The following is a 25,360-nucleotide window of genomic DNA, read 5'->3' on the forward strand; positions in this document are numbered from 1 at the left end:
TCAAGTTTTTTAATTTCAAGTTTTTGACAGCTTTCCCTATTCCAATTTTTATGAAATATTTACTCTGCTTTAATTTTTAGTTTACACCCTTTCCTTCAAAAAGGTATAACTTTATCAATTTTAAATGTATTTAACTTTTTTCTTAAATTATAAAGAAAATTAAATAAAAATATTTAATTTATGTCTAAAAATTTTTAGTTAACTGAGTTTGTTTAGTAAAGTCCATGAAAACATTGTTAATAAAAATCATGGATACTGCGATTCCAGTAGGATTTGCGCACATCCACTATTTTTGACTAGAAAATACACAAATTTGGTGATTTTTGGAGAAATTATGTCCATTTTTGGCCAAAAACGTGCCAAAGTCACAAAAAAGGTAAAAACAATTTTAAAATTGTAGGATCAACTTATACGTCCGGTATCTTTTGATGAAATCTGGTGAAAAATTAGAGAATTAAATTAAAAAAAAGTGGAAGAAAATGTTTTCTCGAGCTAATTCGCCGACTTTTGAACTGAAAATATTTGCGTTTTAGGTGAATTATTGCGTTTATATATGATTCCAAAATATCTCAAAATAAAAAAATCAATTTGTGAAATGAAAGATTCAAATCCATTTTTTAAAGTGTAAATGTCTTGAAAATTGCTAAATTTAGATAATCTAGGGAAAACTGATAAAAACTCCTCTATAACACTCGGTCTAAAAACTGTTCATTTTTGCATTAATTTAAATATCGTTTAATGAAAAATACTATAGTAAAAAGAAAGAAGTACAATCGATTTCTACCTATATCTACAATTAAATTAGAGTACAAATTGTAATATTGTAATTTCACTAAACACCTGTTAACATGTTTAAAATTAATTAGTTTTCCAACACGATTAAAGTAAAATTCGTAAAATGGACAACTAAAAACTGTTAAACATAACATGTCAATATTTTTGCGTATTGATTTTAAGTGGTATACGAAAAAAGAACGAAGTATTTTCCTTTCAAGGCGATGAAAACGCGAAATATCAAAGTCGCCTTGCAACAGGCTTTTTATGATTTAAAAATAAAACAACTTGGTCGAGAATAACTTGCTGCAACGTTGCGCGACGAAGAAAAACAATGAATTATGGTTTAAAATCGAGCAGGAAAGTGAATTATTTCTAATTTCGTTAACTCGTATATTCCACTCCTGCGTGTTATAAAACCGCATCGCACATTTCATTTCATTTAAAATTCACACTCAAGCTAATTAATTGTTAACGAACGAAATAAGAAAAATCGGAGTAAATAAATAGAGAAATATTACTCCAGCTAAACATCGTAAAAAAGATTGGTTCTTGACGACCTAGAGCAAACAATCATTCACAAACATAATCACTGTTTTTTATGACAAGTGAAATAAATTAATAAATAAATAACATTTCGAATATTTTATGTTAAAAATATAATTATTACAATTAGTGTGGCGCCTTTAACTGAATAAAGAATATACCGATTTAAAACAATATTACAAATAATTATTATTTATGTCACTGAAAAGTGTCAGTTAGTCTCATTATTTCTTAAAAAAAATATTATGTGGAATACTTAGATCCAAATTCAAACATTTTAACAATAAATTTTTGTTCACTTTTCCGCATTTAAGTGTAATGCAAAAATGGTGGATGCGCCGGGATAAAATTAATAAACTATTTTAATTTCGTTATCTCCTTTAGAAAAATGTGATATAATTAGAGCCGAATTCTCTTAAACAAATTAGTAATAAATTCTAATTCACTTTTTAGAAAATAGTGACATCTAAAGAATCATTTAATTGTAATGCAAAAATGGACTCCAAAATTAATCACAAATTGTTTTCGAGACATTTGTCGACAAAATCATCATTTTTTATTACAAGTGAAATAAACAAATAGCATTTCGAATAATATTTTATATTAAAAATATAATAATTACAAAATTTTCATTTCCTTTGACTCCGGCATTCAAAGGAATTCCTTCAGAATTCTAACAAGTCGGGCTATTTCATTGGCTTCCATACGCAACAAACATTAATTTCACAAAAAATAAAATTATACAATCGTGTAGATACTTCCGAACGTACTTATTCGCATGTAACGTATTCCTATAAAATAAAACCTAACTCAGCATAGATTCGTAAATAACTAATTGGTATTTTTCGCTTGAAATATTCCTTTCGGACGCATTTCTATACAAGTATTGCAGTAAACACGTATATTTTGCTCTACATTTTTGAAATTTTAAAGCAGACGTACAAACACACATCTTCATTCTATTGCATGTTTACAGGCCAATAGCATTCGGCAAACATTTATTTTTAAATGCTGTTACAATCGATACAAGCGGCGGCTTAGAATTTAATAAATCGCCTAATTAATAATAATTTAATCGCTTGGCTTGTGTTGATATGCAGATTACACTCTTGTTCGACAGTATCACAAATTGCAAACTTCGAGTAATCAATATTCGCATCTGATCTCTAATTAAGTACAATTAGCACGCGATTACGAATTTAATTACCACTATCAATGGTTAATTACATTTGAAGCTAAAAAATGTTGAAAGATTTGCGAGCCGCTTGGTATCGACGTAGGAAAAGTCTGCTGTAATCTGAGGCTGAAACGTCACTCTCCTCTTAAAAAGGAGTAATGAACTAGGGTGCAAAATTACTCGGTAGCAGATTTCGTCTGATTTATATTCCCGGCATATTTAACAGCCCGGGTTATATAACAAAAGTTTTGTTGATGATGCACCATTTTTAAACAATATCAAAAGTTCCAGACAAGACACGAAAGTAATTAAAGGGGAATTTTGCAGCGCTGTATTGAATTTTAATTAAACTGACATTTTTGTTGAATTGGAAAACACCGTATCTGCTATTCTTATCGCATAACTCAGGCGAAAAGAAGCTCAGGTTTTGCTGCCACTGCTGCTGCTAAATAATTCGTTATTTACAGATGTGTTTCCTACTAAATAATGCTCGCTATTAGGCTAATCTCGCTCTATTTTTCCTCATCAGTTGCAAGCACTTTATTTAATTTTTTTGCCTTGAAATTGAATCGATTTAATATGACATTTATGAACAAGAATAGCTGTGCATTAGAAGTGTCGGATAAAATATTTAGGAACACATGAGCTGAGAGATATTATCCACTTGGGAGGATTTCTCCTCGAGGGAGATCGCACTCGACTCCATAAATAACAATTTTTGAGTTGAACCCAAACACAGAAATTCATTTAAATATATTTGCGTTGGTGCTAATTTCAGGGTCAATTTTAATCAACGAGGCAAAATGGTGGATGCGCCGGGTTAATAATATTTTACTTTTATTTTCTCGCTTAAAAAATATGTAGATTAATTAACCCAATTAACCCAATTCGCCTAAAAATATTAATAATGGATTGTAACTTATTTGCCCACACATTTGATTTCAACAAAATTGCGTTAAAAGCTATTATTTAAGTGTGATGCAAAAATGGTGGATGCGCCGGGGTACTAAACTCGTGCCCATTTGTTTTTTCGCTAAAAACTCAAAAATGGTACGTGTGAGAATAAAACTAATTATAAATGAAATTAAAGAAAAGAAAATTTCCTACAAGACGGAGTTTCAAATTTGTTTTTATCTCAAATAATTTACGAGATATTTGTTGGCAAAATTATTAAAACTTTTAAAAAACGTCAAATTTCTTTTACATCTTCGAGTAAATAAAAAGTACATCAATTTCAAAAAATATTACAACAATCAACAATCAACTACAACTACAACTACAAGATAGTTTCACTATCTAAGAAATATTAAGTAGAATAATTGGAGCCAAATACTCCTAAAATTATTATTACTAATAAATTACAATTCATTTTCTGCAACAAACACTTGATTCTAACAATCATCACTTAATTCTTGTGCAAAAATAGTACCAATAATCAACTACATATTTTAGTTCCATTATTTACTTCAAAAATATATTGTATAGAATAATAATTGAAGCAGAATTTTCTTAAAAGTTAATATAATAATAAATTGTAATTTACTTTTCAGCAACTAGATACAAAATTTTATTAAAACCAATAACTTTATTGTAATGCAAAAATTGTGGATGCGCCGAGATTCTAAAATGTACCGTTTATGTTTTTTCGTATATAAATCCAAAACGGTGGGTGTGAGGATACAATTAGCAAGAAACGAAATAAAAATTGAAAAATTTCCCACAAAATGATATTTTCGATTTGTTTTTATCTCAAATAATTTTCGAGATATTTGTTGACAAAACTGGCACTTTAAAACAACATTTCTTTTAAATTACTTCTAATATGTAATATTGTGGCTTTAAGTGAATAAAGAATATACCGTTTAAAAACAATATAACAAATAATTATTCATTTCACTGTAACTGAAAAGTGTTAGAAGTTGCGAGTTAATAATTAACTGTTAGACCCATTATTTTTTTCAAAAAATATTATGTGAAATACCTGGTTCCAAATTCTGTTCAATATTTTAACAATAAATTCTTACTCATTGTTCCACAACTTCACACCTAATTCAAACAGAATTTTAATAAAACCACCTATTTATTTGTTATGCAAAATGGTGGATGCGCCGGGGTATATATGACTATTTTGTTTTTCACTTATAACTCGAAAAAACGGTACATATGAGCATAACACTAGTGATAACAAAAATTAAACTGAAGAAATTTCTTGCAACACTGCGTTTCAGGGTTGTTTTTAATTCAAAAGTTTTTGAAATGTTGACGCAATTGGCACTTTTAAAAATATGTAATGCTGCATTTTTAAGTAAATAAAAAGTGTACCAATATAAAAAAATATTACAAATCATAAATACTTAGATTCAAATTCTGTTGAACACGTTAACAACAAATTATAATTCGGTTTTCTGCAACTGAACACTTAATTCGGACAAAATTTTATTAAAACCAATGATTAAATTAAGACGCAAAAATGGTGGATGCGCCGGGTCAATAATATTTTACTTTTTATTTTCTCGCTTAAAAAATATGTAGATTAATTAATTATTGAAACCCAATTAGCCTAAAAATATTAATAATGAATTGCAATTTACTTGTCAAAACATTTGATTTAACAAAAATTTTGTTAAAATCAATTATTTAATTGTGATGCAAAAATGGTGGATGCGCTGAAATGTTAAAATCGTGCCTATTTGTTTTATCGCTTGTAATTGAAAAATCGAACGTGTGGGAATAAAACTAGTTATAAATAAAATTAAAGAAGAGAAAATTTCCTACAAGACGGAGTTTTAAGTTTGTTTTTATCTCAAATAGTTTTCGAGATAACTGTCGACAACACTGGCACTTTAAAACAACATTTCTTTTGAAATACCTATAATAAATAGTATTGTGTCTTAAAGTGAATAAAGAATATACCGCTTAAAAACAATATAAGAAATAATTATCCATTTCACTGCAACTGAAAAGTGTTAGATGTTGCGAGCTAATAATTAACTGTTAGTCCCATTATTTCCTATAAAAATATTAAGTGGAATACTTAGCTCCAAATTCTGTTAAACATTTTAACAATAAATTCTTATTCTCTTTTCCACAATTACACACCTAATTCAAACAAAATTTTAATAAAACCACGTATTTAATTGTTTCGCAAAAATGGTGGATGCGCCGGGTTATAAAATGTGATTATTTTGTTTTTCGCTTATAACTCGAAAAAACGGGAAGTATGAAGATAAAACTAGAGATAAATAAAATTAAAACTGAAGAAATTTTCAGCAAGAGGGTGTTTCAAGCTTGTTTTTATTACAAAAAGTTTTTGAAATATTTATTGACGCAATTAGCACTTTTAAAAATCATTGAATTTCTTTGGAAATACGCATAATATGTAATATTGCATTTTTAAGTAAATAAAGAGTGTACCAATTTAAAACAATATTACAAATAATGATTTATTTTCCTGCAACTTGGTTGTCTCAAGCTAATGATCAATTTTAGTTTCATTATCTGTGAAATAATGTAGAATACTTAGATTCGAATTCTCTTAAACACGTTAACAATACATTATAATTCGGTATTCTGCAACTGGACACTTAATTCGGACAAAATTTTATTAAAACAAATAATTTAATTAAGATGCAGAAATGGTGGATGCGCCGGGTTACTATATTGGTGTTTTGTTATGTTTTTTATTTATAACTCTAAAACGGTACCTACGAGAACAAAAGTGGTAACAAACACAATTAAAGATGAAGAAAGTGTCAATAAGGACTTTCAACTTTGTTTTCATCTCAAATAGTTTTCGAGATATTTGTTGACAAAATTAGAATTTTTTTTTCTTTCTTGTGGTGTAATATGTAAAGTTATACTTGTGACTGCATAAAGTATATGCAGTATTAGTATTCTAATCAAAAAAAGTAAATTATTAATTTTGCTGCAACAAAAAAATGGTTAATGCGGCGGACTAATAATAAAATTATATTTTCATATTCTACATATGTAGAATAATAGAATAATAAACATATCAAATATAATAATTCATTTTTTGCAACTAGTCATTTAATTCCAATAAACTTTATTAAAAACAATCATTACCTCTCATTTTGTTGTGAGGCAAAAATGGTGGATGCGCCGGGAGGAAAATTGTACCTTTTATGTTTGTTTGATTATAAGTCGAAAAAAATACGTGCAATGATAAAACTAGTGACAAACAAAATTAAAGCCAATAAATTTCCTACAATATGAAGTTTAAAGTTTGTTTTTATCTCAAATAGTTCTCGCGATATTTATTGACAAAATTGGTACTTAAAAAAACATTTAAGTCATTTAAAGAAAGGAAAAATATAACATAATTTCCTGCAACCTCATTTTCAACAATATTCGCACTGAAATCACATTGACCTTTCTATAACTAGTCATTTCACGCCACAAAACCTAATTAATTTTGACAAAAATGGTGGATGCGCCGGGTTAACGTTTTTCGTTATTTTCCTTACCTCATTAAAAACCAAATATAATGTAAAATAATTGTAGTTGAGTTGTGCCAAAAATACTCACAATAAATTCCCACCCGGTTTTCCATTTGCTGATTTATTTTAAAATCCCTAATTTATCGCCAAAATAATGTGAAACATATTCATAAAAATTGTAGCTGTGCGCAGTAAATCGTTCCAGTTTAATTAGCACCGTCACCCTCATTCCTGCAAATTTATGCTTTTCGAGAAAAATTGCAGCTCCAGTTTTTAAGTGATGTTGAAATTCGACACCGTTTTCATCATATTTAATTAATTTTTTCCATTGTTTTTTCAGCGTTATTATTAAATACGTGACAAATTAAAGCCCCGATGCCACTCTGCGAACGTCGGCAATTAATTTAATTAAAATATCGCGTTGAAAATAAATGAATACACCTTTAGTGATTATTTTTATTAACAAAATGCGAGCGTGCCTCCTAATAAAATTTATTAAAACATTTATCGATCATCTCGCGCGCACTATGTGCTGATGAGGCGATTCTGTTGAAATTTTCCCTTCTTTGAGGGCAGATACCACAACCACTTGAAATGCAAGGGGAAGTCGACAAGGCTATAATTAGAAATGAGGAATTTGCGACGTTTTACACCTGGGGAAATAAAAGTAACGATTATTTGCGCTAAAAGCCCCGATAATCAAGTTACTCGGACAAAGAAAACTTATCCTTTAATTATAATCGACCATTGAGGAAATTTTATTGCTTTAGGAAAAAAGTTTGTTCCCTTCAAGCGCTCTTATATCCCTTTTTTAGGGTTCACCGCACGTTCTGCTCCAGCTTCGCTCTGTTTCCAACAAATCTCTGAATTTGAGGGTAGATAAAAACCGTTAAAAAAACATCCGCTTAAATTGCTCCAATTTTAGCGCCTTGTTAATTCGTAATTATGTGGAGAAATCCGCGCCGATTTTTCTCCGCTACTTTTGGCGTGATTTATAAAGTAAAGTTTGTGTACTGGTAAGCCAGCAGTTATGATTAAAAACTCGCAACTTTTAATGAAACTAACTTCGCTCGAAGGTTGGGGCCGTAATTACCACTTTTTTCATAATAACGGCCGAAATTTCAAACAATGGTGATTGAAGCCTTCGTCTTTGACGCTGATTAAATGCGTAATTCGATGCTTTGAAACTACAGACGTCTTTGTTCCACGAATACATTTGAAACCCTCTGTATTTAAATGTACAAAGTGGAGCTCGCAGGCACTGGAAGAATAAATTTTACAATTTTTTCTCCCTTCTGGACTTTCTCTTCAATTCTACGCTTATCAGTCCAATGAACCAGCGACAACTGCAAGTTGAAATGTGTGAGCTTCATCGAGTTTTCCGATTGACTATCTCTCAAAATGCTCGAGTTTACAACCCTGAGACACCACGCGTCAATATTTATTTCACTCATACAGGGTGAGTCATTAATATGGGCGTGCTCAATTACTCTTACACTGTCAAAAATATCGAATTATCTTAAAATTATCTTAAAATTATTTTGCTCTATACAAGGTGTTCCATTTGTAAAGTGCAGCCTTTAACATAGTTTTTTCAAACGGCACCCCCTGTATATTTGTACATGAATAAATTTGCATTTTTTAGGCTTTATAAATCAGTTTAGTTTTTGAAATTTACTTTAACCGTTCAGAAGTTATTTAATTTTTTCTACAATTTAGTGCGTCTGCAAGCACATTATTAAAAAATCGCAGTGCCCTTGGTTTTTTGGATATCAAGTTGTGACTTTGTCCGTAGGTGCACAAATGTATTAGGTATCTTTTGGTGACAAGACCATATATTTGAATTGTAACATCACCTTGCTGTGACACATTCATTTTGGTAAACTTTGAAGGACCATAACTTGATTTTTTTAATAGCACCCCCTGTATTTTATTACTAATTATTATTCAGCGTCTCATTTTACATCTTTTTTACCTCTTTAGTTTTTTTCCAAAAGTTGATAGTTAAGAAGATAATTAGATTTTTCTGAAAAATGCACACAAAATCTCTTGGATACTAATTTAGCGTGCTATGAAAAACAATTCATTTTGACATACTAATGATTTTATTGAGAAAATGAATTATTCGCGTAAAATGCATTCCTAGAAATCTCATCTAGACATAAATTTTAATAAAATTTTGACAAGAAGTAATTAAATAAAAATGACAGAAATAAAAATAAATAAAAAAAAGTATAAATATAAATATAAATATAAATATAAATATAAATATAAATATAAATATAAATATAAATATAAATATAAATATAAATATAAATATAAATATAAATATAAATATAAATATAAATATAAATATAAATATAAATATAAATATAAATATAAATATAAATATAAATATAAATAGAAATAGAAATAGAAATAAATAAATAAAAAAATAAAAAACTAAGGTTATTACTTGCGATATTACTTGCAGTTGCAATACTGTTTAAAATGACGTCGTTCTTAAACAATAAAGTAATACATTAGTCAACTCTTTTTAAAAATTCACCCCTTCTAAAATACAGAGAGTGCTATTTGAAAAAATTAAGTTGTGGTCCTTCAAAGTTTACCAAAACGAATGTGCCACAGCATGGTAATGCTACCATGCAAATGGACAGTCTTGTCGCCGAAAAATACCCCCAAGAGTTGTTTACACACAGACAAAATCCCAACTCAATATCTCGAAAACCAAGCGCACTGCGATTTTTTAATTATGTGCCTGCAGACGCACTAAATTGTAGAAAAAATTAAATAACTTCTGAACTTCTGAAACTAAACTGATTTATAAAGCCTAAAAAGTGTACATTTAAATATGTTCAAATATACAGAGAGCCATTTAAAAAAACTATGTTAAAGGTTGCACTGTAAAAATGAAACACCCTGTATAGTGCAAAATAATTTTAAAACGTACACTTTGATTTCCTATTTGCAGTGCCATTTGATTCATTTCGATATCTTTGACAGTGTAAGTGCAATCGAGCACGCCCATATCAATGATCACCCTGTATACAGAATGGCCTAGCCCAGCTCCCGTCTTCAGTAGCTCAGTTATTATTTAAGTTGGAGTGTTGATATTTTGTAGATATTATTTATACTCTAGGACACATTTCAGGAAAATATTTTTGACTATACAGAGTGTCCCAAAAATATGACGTTATAATAATATTTTTTTAATGGCATGCTATTATCTTTTAGTGCTTGGAGGAAGCTAGAATGCCTTTCTAGCTTCCTACTTGTCCCTTAAGTTTTTTTTAAATCGGTTCAGAGATTACTGTTTAAAAAATAAAAACCAAAAAAAAATTGGTTATAGGACAGCTTGTATTTCCAAAACAATGCGGATTTAATTAAAAGTGTTTTGAAAAAAAACATCAGCTCATAACAATGTAATTAAAATTTCATGTAATGTATTAGTTTTGATTCGTATTATTATATGAAATAATTTATTATTAAAAATGTTGCGTAATGCACACCTGCATTTGGCCAAAATAATCGTTATTAGATTTATCCAAAAAACCCTAATTAAATCAGAGCCGCTCTCTAGCGATCAATACTTGAAAGTCTTGTGTCTGCTGCATTTACGCTGCAACCTGCAAGCTAGTTAAAAAATTCTATTTGCATTTATTGCCGTTTTTAGGACGGTCGTAAACAACAATAATGTGGTGTTTGTTGTAAAAATATAATAAAATACTAGAGTTTTCTAATTTGGAGTAGGCATTAACCACGAGATGGCAGCAGACGTGGCTTTGGAGCAGATGAAATCTTTATTCGTGAAACTCGAGGAAGAAAGGGGAAACAGGAAATTGGAATTCCTCTCAAACAAGAAAATGTAAAGACGGCTTCAATAACTAACATCCTTAGTGTCGCAGGTCAAATAAAGGGAAGTTGGACGTGCAAAAGGCTGTAATCAAACTCTGGACGTGACATGTTTTAATTAAATATTTTTTTCTAAGTAATATTTTTGTTCAATCTACTTTTAAATAAGAAAAAATTTGACAGTGAGAAACCGAAAAAGTAAACAATACGTAATTACAAAAATAAGTTAGACAGCGACGTATTTTAAACTCAAGATGTGAAATCTTTATTTTTTGGAAAATTTAAAGCAATTTCTCAGAAAAAAAATGAAAAAAAGCAATAACAAAGGTATGTCACCGCAAAATTCAAAATGTATAATAAGTTTTCCATTGATTTGTTTACAATTTAACTTTACATTTTATTTTAAATAAATAATAATGATAATAATACAATTGTTATTAGATGAAAACACAGCACATGGCAGAGACAACATTTCGCGTCGAAATCCGAGTTTTTCTAAACCAAAAAGTTTATAAAACGAGTTCTATACTATACTTCTTCTACGATAGAACAAATTAGAAAATTATTTATTATTTATGTTTTTAAGAAATCTAGAACCAACTTCACTACGTGACTAAAACGCACCGAAGTCATAACTTGTTATTAATTTTTGAATAAGAGCATAAAATTACAACTGACATTTTTATTTATTTTTTAATAGATGATTGCTTTAATTTGATTAAAATTCAAAAAAATTATTGAAAAATTTACAACTTTTACATTATCTTTCTGCTCTTAGTTTCAATATTTATTTATTTTTTGTGTTTAGAATTTATATTAAATGTTATCATTATTATCATTATTGAAAAAATACATACATAATATACAAACAGACAACCAAAATAACACACAAAATTCATATTTTTGTTATGAGCAGTTTTTGAAATGTATTTTATGAAATGTATGAGTAATAACGTCATTTTCTGTTTTTTTAACTAACAACTGTCATTTTATATTAGTGTTTTAGATAGTAAACATTTTTATTTTTCAGGAAATTTTAAAAAATTAAAAAGACGAAGAAAAAAATTTCAATAAGAGAAGAAAATAAAATAAAAAAAATATTGAAAGTTCTTACTTTGTTCTATAAAGTGGTGACTGTTTTGTTTATTTTTTGTGGGGATAACAATTTACTCGTAAAAAAACTAAGCAATTTTTTAAAAACACAATCAAACCTCTCAATAACGGACAGTGGTGGAGAATCTTTAGTTGTCCGTTATAGAGAGGTGTCCACTATGAGAATTTCAAAATATTCAGACAGCATGAGTTTATATGGATCTAAGGCAAGTATTCATCACGTTTTTCTAAAAAAAAATCACACACTCATCCAAATTTAATTCTGGATTTTCGGTATAGAATTTTTCAACCATTTCCATTTCATCCACAATTGTTCGTTTTTTGCACCACCACTCTCTCGGTCTGTCCGTTGTAAGAGATAAATTGATATAATATTATGATAAATGGGATTTTTTGTTCGTGTCCGCTATACAGAGGGTCCGTTGTACAGAGCTTTTCTTACCTTATTTTCTATAGCTTTTGTTACGATTCTATAAAAATGTCCGTTGTGAAGAGGTGTCCGTCATTCGGAGGTGTCCTTTAAGGGAGGTTTTACTGTACTAAAAAGACCTGACTTGACCAGACCAACATCTACGTTTTTCACCGATTTACAGCTAAATACTCAAAAATTCGAACTCAAATAACCAAAAAAACTTTGTAACCAATTAATTAATTATTTAGGTCTTAAAAGTCTTGCAAAGATGTCTTTGCTAGTTTTAAAGAAGAAATAAGATAACCGTATAATTAATGTGTCTAGTGAGTTGCCTATTTATCAGAATGAAGTCCACTTTTCCGACCAAGATATTCCAAAAATTCAAGCGCTGTGTTTCGAAAAAATTTGAAAAAAATCGAAAAACGAACAAACACAAACACAGCGAGATAAATATTTACGGAAAAATAAATTAGGTATTCGAAAAAAACGGTGTAAGAAAAATGAATGATGAAATGACTTCTCATTTACATCTTCTTTTAACAAGAGAAAACTTATTTTTGATTCAGTAAAAGATATCACGTGATTAGGAAAATTTTCTGGGATAAGGAACGAAACAAACAAAACAGGGAACAAATAATGGAAACACACCCAGAAGTTACGACTTTAATTTATTCCTGCACAACGTCCTGAAAGCTACTAAACATATCCTCCAAATCATCTTCGTTATCATCCTTAACTTCTATTGAAAATTTCTTCGTATTTTCTTCCATTACAATATCACAAGATGATGACACAGAACTCCTCCTTACTTCCGCCAAATTTTCGTCTACACCATTGCTTTCCACAACTTCGATTTCCATTTCATCAACAAAAACGATCTCTTCATTCGCTTTTGCAAATTCTGGTTGAGGAGGAATCACAATATCACTTATAATATGAATTTTTTTCTCTTCAGTTCCGTTTTCTTCCGCTTGATTCTCTTGAGACACTTCAGAAGTAACATTATCGTCTTTATCAATCGCTACATCCATTTCTGAACCAAGCGAATCAAAATAAGTGATTTGCTGACTGGATTTCGCCTCGCAAACGTACAATGAAGCACAAACAGGTTGACTAATTTTTTCCAACAAATCTAACCCTTCCCTCGACATCTGAGATATCCTATGATTCGAACTCCTTGCTCCGTTGGTAAAAATTATAACGAACGAATGCAAAGACGACAAAGAATGGACGTTTTCTTGCGAAAAAATTGCAATTAAAACCTCGTACAACTTGACTTGACATTTGGGGTCAGAGTATGGAAGAACCACTTTGTTAATTTGCAAGTTAGAAACGATTCCAACAAGAGTTGAGACTATTTCCTGAAATCATCCACTTAAACAATAACGAAAATCCACGAAAATTTGGAAGAAAGTCAATTCACAATGTGCACAAGACCAACTAAAATTTTTATCTGCATTCCAAAAAAAATGTGTAAATAAAGAAAAAATTAAAAATATCCACAAAAATTTGGAAAAGAGTCAATTGACAAAATGCAAACAGTAGACCAAGTAAAACCAACATTTTTTTTTAATTCCAAAAAAAATTCTGTAAATAGAGAAAAAATTAAAAATAACTACAAAATTTGGAAAAATGGCAATTGACAAAATGCAAACAGTAGACCAACTAAAATTTTTTTCTAAATTCCAAAAACAATCTGTAAATAGAAAAAAAAATAAAAATATCCACAAAAATTTGGAAAAGAGCCAATTGACAAAATGCAAACAGTAGATCAAGTAAAATTTTTTTCAAAATTCCAAAATAAAATTCTGCAAATGGAGAAAAAATTACAAATATCCACAAAAAATTGGAAAAGAGTCAATTGACAAAATGCAAACACTAGACCAAGTAAAATTGTTTTCTAAATTCCAAAATAAAATTCTGCAAATGGAGAAACAATTATAAATATCCACAAAAATTTGGAAACGAGTCAATTGACAAAATGCAAACACTAGACCAAGTAAAATATTTTTCTAAATTCCAAAAAAAATTCTGTAAATAGAGAAACAATAAAAAATATCCACAAAAATTTGGAAAAGAATCAATTGACAAAATGCAAACTGTAGACCAACTAAATTTTGTTTCTAAATTCCAAAAAAAAAAAATCTGTATAAAGAGAAAAAATTTAAGATATCCACAAAAATTTGGAAAAGAGTCAATTGTTAAAATGCAAACAGTAAACCAACTATTTTTTTTTCTAAATTCCAAAAAAAATGGCTAAATAGAGAAAAAAACGATATATCCACAAAAATTTGGAAGAAAGTCAATTAACAAAACACACAGTAGACCCAACTAAAAAGTTTACTACACCACCAAAAAAAAAACAAAAAACAGTTATCACATTGCTTCTAAACCATTCAAACTTGATTGGTTTAAGTCGGAAAACGTTTTCAAATACTTTTTGTCAGTTTTTGTTCACAAATAAATCTAAGAATTGGTTTATAGACGTAATTAAATGCGTGATTAACTGATCACGTGACCAAATTAAACCAATTTGATTGGTCTATTCGCGTTGTTACACCGAATTAAAATTTAATGAAGCTTTCTATAAACCGGTCCTTCAGCTTTTATTATAAATTTAATATTTTAAAGTTCTTCAAGACTTCATTGTTTTTTTGCGTACTTTTTTGTTTTCCTTTTTCCTGTTTTCTATACATTTACTGTTTATTACATTATAATTCTTCTTTTTATTAAGTATTGTAAGAATTTCAACGATCTTTCAATTATAATAAAATTTCTGTATAAAATAAATTAAATGCGCTGTTCAAATTGTTTCCTTTAAAAAGTTTCCACAAAGAAGTTAAGGTTCTTTCCTCACACAATTTTAAATAGGCATCCAGTACATAAAAAAAATACTTAATAAAGTTTATCATCAATAATTTTTTGTTTTTTAGCTTACTTTCCTCATTTTAATTTTTTTGTTTTATTTTCATTTACTGTTTATTACATTATATTTCTTCTTCTTATTCAGTAATATAAAAATTTCAAGAATTTGAGAGAAGTTAAAAGTTCTGTTCTCTCATAATTTTAAGTGGATATTCAGTTCTTGTTTTCTTTGTTTACTTCGTTCTTTTTCTTGTTCCTGGTTTGTTTCAATTATTGTTTATTACATTATATTTGTTCTTATTAAGTATTATTAGAACTACTTTTATTTCGCCCACATAAAGACAAATGAATAACCAAATAAATTTTGTACCAAAAAAACCAAAAAAAAATAAAAAATAATGACTAGCTTCAATACAATATTTTTTTTAAATAAAGACACTTAACCAAAATATTTGTTTTTGAGTTCACGGCAATAAAAACACAAAAAACAAACAACAACAAAAATAAACTATGAGACACCTACCTGTAGCAGCGTCTGGTTGTAGCTCAAGCAGCTCCCCTTCAGCAAACATTTCAACATTTCTAGTGCATTAATACAGTCATTCCCTCTATGAAAACTTTCATTATTTGCCAAAATTCTATAACAAACAATTAAAAAATACTGTTAAAAATTAAATTACAATTGACTACTTTTTATTTTGTACACTGTCCTTCACTTCCTTCTGATTCGCAGATTTTCCCTTTTTTGAAACATCCAAATTAAGCAAAACATTTTTGCGAACTGGAGAAATGTCTTTAATAGCCATTGGCACAACAATCTCCTCCAGATAAGTCTCATTCACATTTTTGCTCAACATTAGCCAAATATGCAATGCTTTATAAAGTTCAGTTTTAAAAATTCTGAAAAAAAACTAATAACTTCTCTATTTACGTCGCATAATTTACTAACGTGTCGTAAGTGAAACAGTTGCAGACATCTGTTCGCTTTGCAACACTTGCCAAACTTTTCTTCAGTTCGTAAGCAAAAGGTAATAAACTTGGCTGAAACCTGCAAAAACGTGAAAGTATGCAAATTAAGTCATATGCAGATTCGTTTGTTAGTAGCGTTATTACACGAGTAACTAAATATGCATGCGGTGTGTATTTAGACAGGGAAGCAAACAAGAATTTGCACTCAACGTGTCGGAACATCACCTTTAAAATACGGCATTTGTCTTACTTACTTACCCTGTAGTGAAAATGCGCAGAAGTTTGAGTAAGTGCAGCTGAATGTTCCTCAGACTAATTAATTTATTAATCTCTTCGTCGGTAATAACTCGTGAGAAACATAAATGAACGGAGAGGCCTCTGCAAATAATATCGACAACGAACTTTGGAACAATTCGCTTCTCGACGGAATATTGTTTACTAAAAATTATAATTTAATTGCCAAAAAATTTAATAATTACGTAACTTACGCTAGCAAAGTTTGGAGAAAAATTAAACAGTTTGTAATTCTAGTCCCAGTGATTTCGAAAATTTTATTCGGGTCGGAGAATTCCTTGAATTTGAAAATTTCTGCCTCGATTTTCAACGTGTTGTTAATTTCAGGTACGTTTTCGAGAAACGTGTCGTACAAGAATTGAATAGTGGCACAGATTTTTCGAAATTGTAGCTCAAAATTATTAATGTAGTTAATTCCGTTAACTCCGGCACCTCCGGTCTACAAAACACGTCCTAAATTTTTTTCGAACAAAATACAGTGAATTCTGGTTATAACGAACTAAATTTGAGTTAAAATGTGACGCAATTTACTGTTTATTACCAACTTTTGGGAGCAAGAAAAATGTTATCTAAAGAACAGATTATTAAATTACAGATTAGCCAATAAATCTGAAAGTTGTGCAAATATTTTATGATAGTAGAGCTCAAAGAAAGTTAAAATAAATCCACTTGCTTCAACCGAATTTTTACTATTTTTAATAGTTTTTAAGGTAAAAAGGATGCAACCTACACTTGAGCGGCTTAAAATTCGTCAAAAAACGCAACATCACCTAAGTTTGCGTCTTCTGAGTACTTTTTTTCAAAGTTTACATGACTAATAGGCGGTGGCATTTGAGCAAATAAAATTCAATCGTATCTTCACCAAAAAAAGTCGGTGCAAAAATTTTACATTTTTATAATTTTTTTGAATCCATGAAAAAAGCCCAGACGAAAAATGCGCACAAGAAAAAAGCTCACGGTAAAATTAACTCACTGAAGAAAAAAACAACCTCTGTAATCGTAATTTATAAATTTATTATAATTATTCGGATAACAACAAAAATATTTTAATATTTTAGAATGAGTTTTTGTTACAATCCTATTCAAGAAAAGAGTAAATTAAGATAATCAAAAGCGTAACCGTGCATTTTTTTTTTAGAAAAAAGACACTTCAATTTTATTTGTTGTGATTATTTACAAATTTAAAATTTTGGAATATTAATTTCAGCTTTTCGAGAGTGATCTCTCCGCATGTCATTCTTTTTTTTTTCAATAATTTGTTGAAAATTGTTATTCTCGCTAATTATGAAAATCAACAAATTATACCGTATGTTAAGAAATGATTTAGCAAAAATTTAAAGTTGGATAGGGAACAGGAAAACGCATCGTAAAGTAAAATTCTTGAATACGGAAAATACAGAGTTTTCCCAAAAGGTTGTTTTGGTCCCAATATTAAGAAACGTTTACAACTTCATTAGCACACAAATATTACAATCAACTCATTTAAATTTTTGTTTTATTTGAAATATCTAAGTTTTCGTGTATTTTTTGAGTAATTTGCTTAAACAAAAAAAGTATCGGTACGCTTTTACAACTTTCTGCAATAATGCCTATTGTGAATTTGAAAAAGATGCCATAAAATGTTTTTTTTTTAAATAAATTGTGAAAGTAGAATGGGAGAAAATACCAGTTTATTAATGTATAGGAACTGGAAGGAAATCGTAGTAGCTTATTCTTTCTGTGTGTGTTTTTTTTTCTTTGTGAGCATTTTTCTGTGTGAGCTTTTTTCTCCATGGATTTTTTTCTTGTGGGTTTTTTTGTTTGTGAACTTTTTTCTGATCACCAATTTTTTTATAGGACTTGTGTTTCTGTGGCTGTTTTTGCTAATTTTAACTCAGTGTAATAGATTTTGAAGAATTAAGCTCAGAGACCAGACTGATTTAAATCTTTTATTGCTCCCAAATTTTTATTCGCCGACCAAAACTCTTTATATACCAGAAACTGAATATCTGTGGGTTTTTTTCTTTGTGGGCATTTTTCTGTGTGAGCTTTTTTCTCTGTGTATTTTTTTCTTGTGGGTTTTTCTCTTTGTGAGCTTTTTTCTGATCACCAATTTTTTTATAGGAAGACTTGTTTTTCTGTGGCTGTTTTTGCTAATTTTAACTTAGTGTAATAGATTTTGAAGAATTAAGCTCAGGGACCAGACTGATTTAAATTTTTTATTGCTCCCAAATTTTTATTCGCCGACCAAAACTCTTTATATACCAGAAACTGAATATCTGTGGGTTTTTTTCTTTGTGGGCATTTTTCTGTGTGAGCTTTTTTCTCTGTGGATTTTTTTCTTGTGGGTTTTTCCGTTTGTGGTCTTTTTTCTAGGCAACAATTTTTTATAGGACTTGTTTTTCTGTGGCTGTTTTTGCTAATTTTAACTCAGTGTAATAGATTTTGAAGAATTAAGCTTAGAGACCAGACTGATTTAAATTTTTTGTTGCTCCCAAATTTTTATTCGGCGATCAAAACTCTTTATATACCAGAAACTGAATATCTGTGGGTTTTTTTCTTTGTGGGCATTTTTCTGTGTGAGGTTTTTTCTCTGTGTATTTTTTTCTTGTGGGTTTTTCTCTTTGTGAGCTTTTTTCTGATCACCAATTTTTTTATAGGACTTGTTTTTCTGTGACTGTTTTTGCAAATTTCAACTCAGTGTAATAAATTTTGAAGAATTAAGTTCAGAGATCAGACTGATTTAAATTTTTTGTTGCTCCCCAATTTTTATTCGGCGATCAAAACTCTTTATATACCAGAAACTGAATATCTGTGGGTTTTTTCTTTGTGGGCATTTTTCTGTGTGAGCTTTTTTCTCTGTGGATTTTTTTCTTGTGGGTTTTTCCGTTTGTGGTCTTTTTTCTAGGCAACAATTTTTTATAGGACTTGTTTTTCTGTGGCTGTTTTTGCTAATTTTAACTCAGTGTAATAGATTTTGAAGAATTAAGCTTAGAGACCAGACTGATTTAAATTTTTTGTTGCTCCCAAATTTTTATTCGGCGATCAAAACTCTTTATATACCAGAAACTGAATATCTGTGGGTTTTTTTCTTTGTGGGCATTTTTCTGTGTGAGGTTTTTTCTCTGTAGATTTTTTTCTTGTAGGTTTTTTGTTTGTGAACTTTTTTCTGATCACCAATTTTTTTATAGGAGGACTTGTTTTTCTGTGGCTGTTTTTGCTAATTTTAACTCAGTGTAATAAATTTTGAAGAATTAAGCTCAAAGACCAGACTGATTTAAATTTTTTGTTGCTCCCAAATTTATTCGCTGACTCTTTATATACCAGAAACTGAATATCTGTGGGTTTTTTTCTTTGTGGGCATTTTTCTGTGTGAGCTTTTTTCTCTGTGGATTTTTTCTTGTGGGTTTTTCCGTTTGTGTGCTTTTTTCTGATCACCAATTTTTTTATAGGAGGACTTGTTTTTCTGTGACTGTTTTTGCTAATTTTAACTCAGTGTAATAGATTTTGAAGAATTAAGCTCAGAGACCAGACTGATTTAAATTTTTTATTGCTCCCAAATTTTTATTCGCCGACCAAAACTCTTTATATACCAGAAACTGAATATCTGTGGGTTTTTTTCTTTGTGGGCATTTTTCTATGTGAGCTTTTTTCTCCGTGGATTTTTTTCTTGTGGGTTTTTTTGTTTGTGAACTTTTTTCTGATCACCAATTTTTTTATAGGACTTGTGTTTCTGTGGCTGTTTTTGCTAATTTTAACTCAGTGTAATAGATTTTGAAGAATTAAGCTCAGAGACTGATTTAAATTTTTTATTGCTCCCAAATTTTTATTCGCAGATCAAAACTCTTTATATACCAGAAACTGAATATCTGTGGGTTTTTTTCTTTATGAGCATTTTTCTGTGTGAGCTTTTTTCTCTGTGAATTTTTTTCTTGTGGGTTTTTCCGTTTGTGTGCTTTTTTCTAAGCACCAATTTTTTATAGGACTTGTTTTTCTGTGGCTGTTTTTGCTAATTTTGACTCAGTGTAATAGATTTTGAAGAATTAAATTTTAAATTAAATTAAATAGATTTAAATTTTTTGTTGCTCCCAAATTTATTCGCCGACCAAAACTCTTTATATCACAGAAAATGAATATTTGGAGAACGCAAGTTGAGTTATTTTCACTTCTTTTGAAACTATCTACTTTAGCTCACTTTTTAGTAAAGTTGGACTTTCGATATTTTCTATATAGACGTTATTTACACTCTAGGACGTATTTCAAAAAAATATTTTTGATTATACAGAGTGTCCCAAAAAAAATTACACCCACTCAATATTTTTTTAATGGCATGCTTTTATTTTTTGTGCTCATTAGGATACTTTTTTAGCTTATTACACGTCCCTAAAGTTTTTTTCAAATCGATTCAAAAATTACTTAAAAATAAACAAAAAAATCGGTTTTATACCTTTGGTTTTAGAAATTAATAAAAAATAGAAGTATGGTTTTCTTGATGGCATATTACTAAGTACATATTGAATAAGGTCTAACAGACTTATAATTTAAGTTTGATCGATCTGTATTACTACAGGGAGTTTACAATTTTCTTCCAAACTTTTTAAACTTTAGAGCCTTTTATTTTGCTTATTTCATACCATTCGATGGGGAATTAAAAAATTAACAATTTTTCTTTTCACGACTCTAACATAAATATTAACACATTCAGAGTTATTTAATAAAAACTTGTTTTTTCGAGTATTTTAATGGCAAATTTAATGAACAACGAACTGATTTTGATGCATTTCCAAAGTTCGTTATAACCGGACTCCACTGTAATTGCAAATTACCTCGAGAAAATAGACAAAAGCTGTAGCAGCCCATTTGGTTAATTCCTCGCACGAGTTATCTAAATTTTCAATTAGGAAAGCTTCAACTTTTTGTTTGTGGTTTCCAAACCAAGTCGGGAATCGTTTCATGCATTGGGCCAAGCACTTCAAACAGGACAATTTTTCATCGTTGTTGTGCGTCACGAGACAGGCTTTCAGTGTTGTGGATAAGTATTCGGTGGCAAATTTTTTGTTGAAGGTTTCGATGTCGTTCGAATTCTCGATAATTTTGGCTGGAATTGATTGAAAAATGGTTTAATTCGTTGCGAAACCGGCGATTAATCAACTTGCTGATTGTATCCGATGAAGTGGAATGTTTACAACCGGAGAGCTATTTACATTTACATGCATCAATCAAGGAGAAACCAAACCATTAATCGGAAAATAGAACTTCCGAATTTCGGATTGAGTTCCGGTCATTGTGGAGAAGGGAAATCAATAACCCATTAGCGTTAAAGAAAGGCAAATATTTTTCAAATGAAAAGTGATAATTACGTTACTTTCTTACAAAAACGGATGATACAACAAAATGATTATTTAATTGAAAAACTCACACAGTATTGGACATGTAAAGAAAATTTGGACACTTGTCTATTTTAAACAAAGAAATATATTTAAAACGTTACTTATTTTAAAATATGTTTTCAACATATTATATATAAGAACTTAAATTCGTATGATCAATAATGAATTATTTTAAAAATTTAAATAGTCAAAAAATCCTTAGAGAGTAAAGACACAGAGTATTATTTTATTCTAAGTTTACACTGTTAGAAAGCAGCAAAATGTGAATAAAAGAGTATTCCAATTGTATTGACATTACAAATTTCCGTCTGCATATAAAATGAGAGCTCTAATGTTAAAATAACAAAATAACAACAAATTTGAGACAATTTAAAAAATGAACTTTCAATTTCATTTGATCAAATTAACAAATCATCTTAATCGACTTTGAAAAAAGTGTTCATCAATTTAATTTACAAAAAAAATATGCATTCAAACTTAGATTTTGTATTTTAGTTGTTATTTCTAAAAAGAGTTAAAGCTACCTGAAAGTAATTAGCTTATTGTCAACAATTACAAAAAAAACACAAAATTTTGTAGTGCATGATGATTATTTGCTGTTTGGTTTTTGTTGTTTGCATAACATCAAAAAATAGTAAACGTATCATCTGTATCTACAAATAAATTATTAATAAATAACCTACTGAGTTCCTCAAAAACAAGAGGTACGATTTTGTACAACTTATTAGGAATTAAGGATTATCAATTTATCACGTACATATTTTAATAGAATTTTATTATTTATTATTAGTAAGAATTTTGTTTAGGTTATTGTCTCAGTAATAATATAATAATAACATTATTGTAACAAAAATTGGGGCGATTTTAACTTTTTATTAATTTTTTACTTAATCTCAACAAATAATAATCGCACAAAAATCAGCGTCAGCTATTAAATATTTATTGTTTTTCCCTACCAATGTAATTTTTTTGAGAATTTTTCAACACTTCCTTATAATGAATTAAACAGTGTATTAACAACAATTAAGGAAAAATATTGATCAAAACTTAAGAATTTTTTCTCCAATACTTAAATAATTAATATTTGACCAATAAATTCGTAGTAAAATTGCGATTTTAACTTTTTATAAATTTCTTACTTAATCTCAACAAATAATAATCGTACAAAAATCAGCGTCAGCAATTAAATATTTATTGTTTTTCCCCACCAATGTAATTTTTTTGAGAATTTTTCAACAATTCCTTATAATGAATTTAACAGTGTATTAACAACAATTAAGGAAAAATATTAATCAAAACTTAAGAATTTTTTCTCCAATACTTAAATAATTAATATTTGACTAATAAATTCGTAATAAAATTGCGATTTTAACTTTTTATAAATTATGTACTTAATCTCAACAAATAATAATCGCACAAAAATCAGCGTCAGCTATTAAATATTTATTGTTTTTCCCTACCAAGGTAATTTTTTTGAGAATTTTTCAACACTTCCTTATAATGAATTAAACAGTGTATTAACAACAATTGAGGAAAAATATTAATCAAAACTTAAGAATTTTTTCTCCAATACTTAAATAATTAATATTTGACCAATAAATTCGTAATAAAATTGTTTATATCGGTTATTTTTTTAAGCGACCTGAACTGATTAAATAATTGGAATTATAAGGGATTGTACAAAATTTCTAAAAAAATTCACATGCATAGAGAAAATAATAAAGTATGTAATAGCAAACGCTGAATTCTGTGTAGTTATTACGTTCTAAGATACCGTAAAAATTTACTTTTAGCAGACCTTTATATGGTTACTAATTATTTTTTGTGTATTCGTTCCATTGTTCTTTGTCTATTATTATTATTACTTTTTATTTTAAATGCAACTTTCCGCATTGTAGTTAAACAAATAAAAAATATAATCTTTATTTCTAACGTGTATTTTCTATAAAAACGATAATACGAATTTTTTAAGATTTCAAAAACGAAAGACGATAGTAGAACGCAGTTTCCACCAAAATTCTTTTCTCAAAAAAGAAATTTGACATCAAAACCTATCTTAAAAAAATGTAACAGCAATAAAAAATTAAGAAAAACCTAAAGTGAGGACAAATATTCAAAATAAAACTTTGAATAAAACAGTGAAGATAAAGGTAACCATATTGAAAATAGTGCAACCGTAGATTATCTTTTATCTAATAAATACAAAAAAACGAAAGTAGCTAAGTAAGGCAATACAGTGTATTTAACGAAATTTTAAAGTATTGGATTTTGAGCAATTTTGAGATACAGTAAAATAGACACCTTTACAAGTATATAGCAATTTTTTGTTCACTGATTCATTTGTCTTTTGTTATATGTTATTGAAAAAAACAACTTATTTTTAATTTAAAATCCAACATTTCGCATTATATTAACCAGAACTTGGTTTACAAAAAAATATACATTCAAAATAAGAATAATTTTTATATTTCAGTTAGAACTTTTGATTTAGTATTTTAGTTGTTATTCCTAATAACTAATAAGAGATGAAAGAGTTACAAATAGTAACTGAAACTTAAACGTGTATTTTCTACAATAAAAATAATACGAATTTCTTTAAATATCAAAAATGAAAGACGATAAACAGAATAAGTTTCAACAACAATCAAAAAGTCAGACTAACCTTGTTGTTCGCAACTTTGCAGCAATTAGTTATAGGTATAAACTGAAGATAAAAAAAGTTCAAAATAAAACTTTGAACAAAAAATCAAGATAAAGCTACCAATACACAACAAGGTAACAATGTTTTTTTTTTTTCATTTTTTAATAATAATTACAGATCTAATGAAAACTAGCATTAGTTTTTTTGGTAGATAAAGTGTAGGTAGAACTTATTTGTTAACTATTCATTAAAACTAATAAAATAAGTCTCTCCTGTTAATGGGAGTAGGAACTTACCTAAGGTATTTAGTTTTATTTCTTTACTCCCATCTTCCACATGTTGAACCATACAATAACTTGCCCATTGTAAAGCATTTTCAACAAAGACTTCGTGCGAACAATACAAAAGTAAATCTTTCAACAGTTGTAAACCCTTCAGACGAGTTTTTCCATTTGCCAATAAATTATTCACAGCAATAATTACAGACTTTTCACTTTCAGGATTTTGCATGTTTGCGAACAGATACAAAAGTCCTGACTCTGAATCTGTAGCAGAAGCTACAATTTCCTTAATACAATCCGAGTCCAGAGGCATTTTCATTTCTTAACCTATCTAAAAAATTAAATATTTAAATAACAAACGAAAACTCGTCTTAAATATATAATTTACACTTTCACTTCGTTAAATATTTGTTAAAACTTCCGGAATATTGGAAGAAAACGTTTCAAATCAACTAAAATGAACACGTTTTTTTGGACACAAAAAGTTAGGTTATGTTGGTGTCAGTGGCTCTCAAACAGTTTTTTTAGTGAATTACATGGAAAAAATGACCCTACGTAGGTGGAGATAAATTTAAGCAAAAATTCTAAAAATCACACCGAAACTAAA

The 25,360-nt window shown here is 28.8% G+C and overlaps 1 protein-coding gene across 2 annotated transcripts; it reads right to left on the reverse strand.

Annotated features, from left to right (window-relative positions):
* Positions 1–12,985: 12,985 nt before the first annotated feature.
* On the reverse strand, positions 12,986–25,281 carry LOC103312495 (uncharacterized). Of its 2 annotated transcripts, none has more exons than XM_008193234.3 (9): positions 25,142–25,281; positions 24,769–25,084; positions 21,268–21,539; positions 16,657–16,901; positions 16,427–16,606; positions 16,149–16,247; positions 15,890–16,099; positions 15,723–15,837; positions 12,986–13,695 (listed from the first exon to the last, which is right to left on the reverse strand). In XM_008193234.3, exons 2-9 carry the CDS (start codon positions 25,070–25,072, stop codon positions 13,003–13,005), a joined length of 2,118 nt encoding a protein of 705 aa, XP_008191456.2. In that variant the 5' UTR covers positions 25,073–25,084; positions 25,142–25,281; the 3' UTR covers positions 12,986–13,002. The 2 variants fall into 2 exon arrangements, with proteins under 2 accessions (XP_008191456.2, XP_015834093.2); XM_015978607.2 differs by having other exon boundaries at positions 24,769–25,080; positions 25,142–25,277.
* Between the last annotated feature and the right edge of the window lie 79 nt (positions 25,282–25,360).

This window comes from Tribolium castaneum, chromosome 1 (assembly GCF_031307605.1).
Source record: "Tribolium castaneum strain GA2 chromosome 1, icTriCast1.1, whole genome shotgun sequence".
In the NCBI taxonomy this organism is placed as follows: Eukaryota; Metazoa; Arthropoda; class Insecta; order Coleoptera; family Tenebrionidae; genus Tribolium; species Tribolium castaneum.

Excerpts from the sequence above, each read along its gene's own strand:
- LOC103312495 (XM_008193234.3), bottom strand. The coding sequence starts at position 25,072 with ATGAAAATGCCTCTGGACTCGGATTGTATTAAGGAAATTGTAGCTTCT. Across the intron at positions 16,100-16,148 it reads AACTGTTTCACTTACGACAC|AATTTTTAAAACTGAACTTT; the intron begins GTTAGTAAATTA and ends GTTTTTTTTCAG. Across the intron at positions 13,696-15,722 it reads ACAACCAGACGCTGCTACAG|GAAATAGTCTCAACTCTTGT; the intron begins GTAGGTGTCTCA and ends GGATGATTTCAG.